At 34.0% G+C, this 8,683-nt stretch overlaps 1 protein-coding gene across 1 annotated transcript in view; it reads left to right on the top strand.

Annotated features, from left to right (window-relative positions):
* Positions 1-8,683, top strand: part of LOC119836054 (protein stum) — a 45,256-nt gene that overhangs the window by 22,491 nt on the left and 14,082 nt on the right. The window contains exon 3 of the mRNA XM_038361265.1: positions 8,253-8,383. Coding sequence (XP_038217193.1) covers positions 8,253-8,383 — 131 coding nt within the window. The remainder of the gene's footprint in view (positions 1-8,252; positions 8,384-8,683) is intronic.

Genomic DNA, 8,683 nt, shown 5'->3' with positions numbered 1-8,683 from the left:
AGTAATAAATGTTATTTGCAGTTAACAATTTTCTTTTTTCTTTATTACAATATTTATGGCAAGACTAGGTATAGACTTATAGACATCAGCAGAAAAATTGAATAGTACATAAAATTGTGATTGAGATTGCCAGTATTATTTAATACTATATATATAAGAAAATTATTTAATTTTCTTACGTATATTAAGTACCTATAAAAGCAAGTGAAATAATTTCGTTGATTATATTATCAAAGCGTGTTTGTGTTATTAAGAATAAATATTTGGAACCTGTTTTGATAAATCTAAATAAATGTGGGAACTGATAAGCTAAGTCGGAACAGTGAATGTTTTTATGCAATTATAGTGGTTAGAAAGCGTTGGCGTTACGTTTGGTGAACGAATATTTGGTTATTATGTAAGATTTATTAAAACAATGCAATACCTATATAACTGCAGGTACCTGTAATACATAACTAGTCAAACTATTTATAAACAAAAAGCATCTAGACTGCTTTATACTCATACTGTCTTTTGTCTGCGGCTTCGCACGCGTTCAATTCAGTATAAAATCCCCTTTCCTCCCCTTTTTTCTAATATCTCTATATAAATCACTCTATCTACAAACAATTCATCAAAATCAGTTGTATAATTTTAAAGATCTATGCATACAGACACAGACGGCAGAAAGCGACTTTGTTTTATATTATGTAAATAAGTGGGTATTTTTGTGTATGAAGATCTGTTTTTGTTGTAAATAAATAAATCTAAAAGAAAAAACATATGCGTAAATTATATATCACACAGCCTGAGGCCCCAAAAAAAAACTTAACTAGATGTACTTATAAAAATACTTTAATTATAAAGTCTTGGACTATGCAAGTGCTTAAAATTAATGAATTTAATATTAGTCTTATTTAACAAGTAATTTTTAGTTTTAATAGCATTGAAATGCTTTATAAATGAGAAATTTTGAAAGAATAAAAAAAAATGCACAAAAGGACGCGGGTTCAAAGCCCGCCTTGTGAAAACTTTTTCTACTCTTTCAAAGAATTTCTTATTTAACATGAAAATTTAAAATTACGTCGCGCTAAAGTAATTCGCTAGCTTAAGTAATAGATGTTCCCGTGCGAACCGTCGACTCAGCCGTTACCTTAACCACTATAATACCTAACACACTTCTATTTACAACTTCAAATGATGTTAAATTTAACTTGCAATAAAAATGTTTTTAGGTACACACCTCTAGAATAGCTTTAAATATAAAGATTCGACCGCTCTGAATGCCTCGCGATCTGCTCCACGAGTCGCAATATCTCAAATTCAAATTAAATTTATTTGCAAGAATGTAGTTACAAATTATAGATCTTATACAATATTCTGCGGCTAATACATTCTACCCAAAGTTTGGGTGTGCAAATATTAAAATCAAAAATTAAATTAACATTAATGTCCTGCTACGTATACTACTTAATTCTCTTTTAATGTCATAAATTCTTCAATGTCATAAAATTGTTTCACCATAAACCAGTTCGTCAGTCTCTTTCTATATTTAACAATTCGCGTTACAATAATATAATACAATAACGTATCAGGTGTGAATTATGAATACGATACGCGGCAAAGCTCGGTTAAAACTATTATATCGATGTTCTTAGTGAATCATAACGAAAATTTGTTTTTTTAGGGCCAGTTTCTCGACGGACTGATAGAGTAACTGATATCATATTCAACGTATGCATATAATGATATATGAAGTACCACACCCCCACAGAAAACCGGCGTGAAATAATAGCTTGCTATTGTGTTTCGTACGGTGAGTGGGGGAGCCGGAGGCCCATATCCTTTTCCTTACCCATCCCAGTCCTTTCCTTTATTCCTCTCATCAATCATTTCCTAATCCCTTCCCAATTAAAGTCGGCAATCCATTTGTAGAGGCGAAAGGTCTGCAATAGACCTTACGCCTCTTCAAACGGTCATGGGCGGTGGTAGCGCTTTCCATCAGGCGACCCACCAGCTTCATTGCCGATCATGACGTAAAAAAAATATATATATTATTTGTCATCTTAATTGACAGATAAGCAAAACAGATTGTTCCTGAAGAGAGCTTGGTTCTTTGTAGTCCATCGCGGACAAACAATTTATATATATTATTATTAAGATTAGTGGAAGTAGATTCAGAATCCCAGGTTCGAACGTGTTACCTCGAGTCTAACAAACTATCATCAAAATAGATTATACAAACCCCACGCCCACGCCCACAATACTAAATAGTAATGATGTAATTAATACATCTCCACTAGTGGGCGACAATCATTTGTCTAACGGAATGTCAATGCACATTCAGGTCAATGACACCTTTTATTTATACACTTTAAATATAAAATAATCGAATGACGGCCATCTTTTTTTCATATAAAATGTACATATCATATTATATGATGAGACGGATTAACATTTAGGCTACAATTTATTTGAAATAAAAATAATTTTTTAGTTCTGGCATTCTATACAAGTTATCGGGAAGCAAATAAATAAATTCGAGATTCGTACTTTAAAGGTGTCATTGGTTGCTCTTTTAAGTTGTAATAAAACATTTATAATAACTGTTTTTCCTAAAAAAAAACGGTTGACAAGATTAAAAGCCTAAAAATATCCAGTATCGTATTATTTTATCTGTGGTTTTAATATAAAAGTTTTACACTAAGTCACTCAAAGCTTCAATTACATAAAAAGCATATAAATACATATAATGCAATAGACATACAGTATTGTATTGTTATCTACGAGTATATATACATTAATAATGATACATTGAGAGACGTCCCACAGAAGAGAGGAGCCCACGGACCACTACGTACTAAGAAACAATGAGTTTTCGTAACTTTTTGATTTGCATGCTCATAGTGCGAGAGCTAGTGAAGATTAGGAGTAACGTTAATGATTTTTAGTAGTAAAGTTATAATTCAATGTAAGTTAAAACTTTGATTATTGTAAAAAAGTGTTATTTTTTTCTGTACTAATAAATAAAATAAATAAATAAAATGTAATTAAAGTATCTAAACATTTTTTCAAAAGATTATTTTTAGTTTTATAATAATTTGCTGTCTGATACTCTCGAGTTCTGGACAGCAATAGCTGAGACGCTTTTGCTTATCTTTTTTTTTTTTATGTCATAGCGGGCAACTGAGCTTGTGGTTCGCCTGATGGTAAGCGATCACCACCGCCCATGAACATTTGCAAAGGTAGGGCCTCTGCGAATGCGCTGCCCGCTTTTTTGGGGTAAGGGAAAAGGAATGGATTAACGACTGGAAAGAAGGAATGGACTGGGGCGGGTGAGGATAAGGAAACGGGCCTCCGGCTCCCCCACTCACCGCACGAAACACAGTGGCATGCCACTATTTCACGCCGGTTATCTGTGGAGGTGTGGTACTTCCCCGGTGCGAGCTGGCCCAATTCGTGCCGAAGCGTGCTCGACTACCACAATCTATATAATTTATTGTATTTTATATCAAAGATATATATGAATTTGTATGCTTAAAGCACAATAAGCGTATAGGCTGAATTATAATAATATATCAACAAATATATCCTTTCGTTTATTTGAACAAATACATATAAAATTAATGATAAGTGGTTAAGGTTTTTTGTGCCAGTCGAACTTTTTTATCACCGGGGTTCGAATTCAGAATCTTCTCTTTGGACACTTTAAGTAGTATAACTAAAGAGACCGTAGAAATATAGTATTAGAAAAGTGATTTAAGTTTAAGTTAGCTCTTAAACTATAACGAACGAATATAATAACTTAACATTGCATACGCATTGTTAATGCAGTCAGTGGGTTATGAGTTATTGTGAAACCCACATCCTCCTTCCTCTTGTGTAACCTGCTAGATGAGATTTGATAGACCCATCCCATATTTTCCATGCCGCTAATATTTTTCTATCCCAATTATAAGTAACTGATCATTTTTTGTGATGTGATAAGCCGCCCATTATTCGTATTTTTCCTTGCCGTCAGATTGTCAGTTGGGAACCATTTCATGGATGGCACCAGCTTTCAATTGAAAAAGAGATCATTAGAGCCGAAAGCTCTGAGGGAACAAACACATAAGCAGTCTTGATAACCTCCTTTTTCGATTGGAAGATAAATAGAAATACGTTAGATCCAGTATTTCTTGGATCATTTTAATTCTTTTTGTTGACCACCTTTGGGGTGTCCCTTAGGCACATGAAACCAAGATTAGAAGAAATTCGATTGCTGAGGCGGGATCACGGGTGGATATTTCTACTTTCCACAGAATCAGCAATAATCTGGTTTAATAACATATTATTCGAATGTTAACATCCATTTAGAAATTTAATGGTTATTTATCAATGGTGGGAGAAGGACGCTTCAGCATAAATTGGAGAGGGGAAGATACCACAGCACCACAGAAAATTGGTGTGAAATAGTAGGTAGCATCTCTTAGTAGTATCCCTTTCCCATCCTCTTCTCAGTTCTTTCCTTTATTCCACGGTTTTGACAGAAGGCATTAGGCGTGTTCAAAAAGGGATTTTCTATTTTTATGGTAAAGTCGGGTAAATTCTTTTTAAACATCAGCGGTTATAGCTTCATGCTTTCTGACACCACATCGATGCATCAATTTAACCGACTTCAAATGTGGTTGTGGTTATGAATTGTTTGATTTTCGTTTTCTACGATTTCACTTGATTTGTCACTCGTTTTATTCAAGTATTGTTTATTCCGTTATTGTATACCTTCAATTTTTATTGGAAGCATATTATGTACATATAAGCTAACCGATGCGATGAATCAATAAAACTTATTCATGTGATCATATTATACGTTTTTTATAGTTTTTTTAATGTAAGCGATGTGTAGGGCGCTTTTTCAGCTGTTATAGACTAAATTTCAGTCCCGAAGCAAAAAACTCAAATTATATAGGTACATGTGGATGTGGATATTTCACACATGAAAATTTTCACTGAAACAAGCTTGAATTTTGCTGAATGCTCCAGGAAAAAGTACAAGCGAAGTCACGGGCAGCAGCTACCTTATATGAATTTGTATAACTACCGTCGTAAAGATAATGGAAGCCTCTGAAGCTTTCCCTCGCCACGCGTGGCTTGCTTGGAACGTTAAAGGCATAGACTGAAGCGATTTTATTAAGGAGATTTCTGGATCAAATTAAAAAAAAAATAGTATCAATTATGGCAAAATGGATGCTTTACTGGCGAGACTTACTGAGGCCACTTCACTTTTTGTTCTATTGTTTTAAAAACTAACTTAAAGTCTGTAGAAAAATCTTTTTACAATACATTTCGTAACATCTCATTAACTTATCTATATATTACCTGAATAATTTGAAAAATATATGAGTATGTATATTTGAAAGCTGACGTACATATGAATTTCTCATTTATCACACATCATATTTGGAACCGCCTAACACAAGCATTTTTTTAATTGCTACTTATTGTGACTACTATCGCTCGGATTTCTCACGATAAAACGAATGTCCAATGAAACATAGGATTTTATTACATGACGTTTCAATTTTAAACTCCAAATTCCTTGTAATCCATGAGACGTTCATTAATTATATTGGATGGACCATCAAAAAACATAGGCTATGAATAAGGCTAGAAATTAGGCTTTTTATCGCTTACTTTTTACATCACACACCAAACACCATTCACGCACTATGCATGCAGTACCTATATGCAATTACAAGGTAATTATCTTAACGACAACTTACGAATAAGTGTTATAGAAAGATCGAGTTAAGAATATATGAAGGCATGCTATTTACAACGGAGCGACGACTATGCGAGACCACAGATTCAAATCTCTATCACAGAAAATAATATAATAGTTTATAGTCACATAGTATAAAATAAACTTTCCGCCGTCTGTGTGTCTGTATGCTCAGATTTTTAAAATTACTTAACAGATTACGATGGTTTTTTTAATAGATAGAGTGATTCATAGAGTCATTATACGTATAACATGGAAAAAAAGGGGAGGGTGCTAGGTCAGATTTTTTATTATTTTTTTTTTATTTATTTTATGTTACAGTCGGCAATGGAGCTGGTGGGATGCCCGATGGTAAGCGTTACCACCGCCCATGAACATTTGGAGAGGCGTAACGTCTAATGCAGACTTTACACCTTTACAAATGGATTGCCGACTTTTTGGGAAAGGATTAAGAAAGGATTGGCGATAGGAATAAAGGAAAGGGCTGAGAAGGGTAAAGAAAAGGATATGGGCCTCCGGCTCCCCCACTCACCGGACGAAACACAGCAGAATGCTATTTCACGCCGGTCTTCTGTGGGGGTGTGGTACTTCCCCGGTACAAGCTAGCCCAATTCGTGCCGAAGCGTTATTTTAAAATTATACAGTGATGCTGCCTTCCCCGTGCAATTATTGCAACTTGCACCTGACAGATATTTGGAAAAAATAAATTGTCGGTATAAGTTTGATACTTCACATCGTAAGAATATAGGCTACTGACGAAAAGAATACCTAAACTTGTTACGGATAACAATGTTAAGGCAACATTTAAACAATAATTTATTGAAAAAAGGTTATTGTTGAGATTAACTTAAAGGATCTATTAAACAATCTCTACAGATAAACATTAAAATGTTCTTGACAAATTCATCCCCCAACTTACACTAAAGGTACCAAATAAAAATTAACACGTAATTCCGACACCCATCCAACGGGATTATACAATATACATCAAGAAACAACCCTCTAAAATTACACCAAAATATTATCAGAGTCATAAATAGTGAATATAAAAACACCCTTGAGCTGGTAGAAATGGGTTATTACGATTGCTGGGGGCTGGTGGCCTCAATTTGATCAACGTCCTTGCGAGATGTTGCGACAAAATATTCCATATTCGTGTTTTAAATAGGAATAAGGATTTAACAGTTATTTCAACACGCATATCCGTCATTGTTTTAAAGGAATTATTGGAATATAAAACGTTCTTTCGTTCCTATTTCATTGAATATTTAGTTTCGTAAGACATATTTTTTTTTTGTTTAATAATATATTCGTTTCGTTAGGTATGTATTTTATTTAGATTGAAAAGATCATAACAACAACCTTTTCAAGCGCGTCTTACAAAATTAATAATACCTGCAGTCTTCCAAAAAACTATACCTAACTTCACATCACTTCTTTGTTTGTTTATACTAAAATTAAAATGTTATTTAAATTATCGCAAGATGACTATAACTAAATATCAAAAGTCGATACAATACAGTTTCATAAAGTTAAAAGCATATGGCAATAGAGATTTTATAGGTAAAGATGTTCAAATGTGCTCATGGTCACGCTCGACCGTACAAACAAGGAATAACAGATCACACGGTGAATTACATGTTTATCCTGTACCAAAAGTTAGTTTAGTTTTCCCTAGTTAGTATTTGTTGTAACAAAGAGATTAAGTTACAACTAGTTATAACTAGGGAAAACGCGTTCTAACAAAAAGCTGGTTTTAATAGTAACGAGTATATGACACAGTATATTTCATATAGTTATATGATACAGAGAATGCGTGTGGTGGCTCTAAATGGTTTACCATATATACTTAAAATAATAAGAAATTTAGTTTCAATTTTTTTGACATTTTACAAAGTGCTTCAAGTAGATAATCCTGCCTGAAAAGTCTACATATCGTGCTATGGTAAACCAATCGCGTCGTGGCATTTTTAGTTACCACAGCTTGTTGTGAGCGTTTCCATTAGAGCCATATCCATAAAGGTTTCAGGGTCTTTGACCGTAATATATGTACTGTGATTAAAAAGAAGTCAACAATGTATAACGTAATAATAAAAACGATCAGAGCCACATTTGTAAAAACTTAAATACGTTTAAACGTCATTTAAAACACAAACAAAGATATTCTACCTCTACTCTACCTCAAAATATAATTTTCTACCAAGACAAAACACAAGATTTTTAGATCTCCAACCTGCCACAGGTCACTTACCATTACAGGTTCTCTAGACCGTTTCCTTTTTGTCACCCATCTGAGTTCATCTCTTCTTTCCAGTCGTCAATTCTTACCCCTTAAAAAAAAGAGGACAGCGCATTCTCAGAGGCACTACCTCTGGGAAGGTCCATGGACGGTCGTGATCGCTTACCAGTAATGAACCACTAGCTATGTGCCTGCAATGACAAAAAAAACGTTCAAAATCTAACTGTTTATACTCCATAGAATTCTATAGTAATGCTAATATAACAATTACAGAACGGTGCCTATATCAAAGAGGAAGCGAGAGAAATCCTTCGCGATAATAGCTGATCCTCCCACATCGCGCCCGGCCAGTCCTCGCTCGCTCCCTGTTGAGATCAAACCTGAGAGAGTCTCGCCCTTCAAAGGTAATTCATCATTTATTTTCATTGATGTATATCAATATCCATAGTATTATGGGTAAACAAGAATGTTACTTGACTAAAGCTTTAATGTTCTGTGTAGGAAATTAAATATGAAAAAGTCACAGCCTAAAATAATTTGGGCGTTGTTACTTATGTGATTGTAATTAATAAAATATGTTGATAAGATGATCACTTAAGTGGTAATAGTCAAATATGACCGATTGGTCATTCTTGGTCATCATACCCTAAATTCATTAGTCTAGATCAAAAGAGCTGGTAATTATGCTCATATTGCAGATTTCA

Source organism: Zerene cesonia, chromosome 22 (assembly GCF_012273895.1).
Source record: "Zerene cesonia ecotype Mississippi chromosome 22, Zerene_cesonia_1.1, whole genome shotgun sequence".
Classification (NCBI taxonomy): domain Eukaryota; kingdom Metazoa; phylum Arthropoda; class Insecta; order Lepidoptera; family Pieridae; genus Zerene; species Zerene cesonia.
The sequence above is the reverse complement of the archived record's forward strand: the minus strand, read 5'-3'. Positions and strand labels throughout refer to the sequence as shown.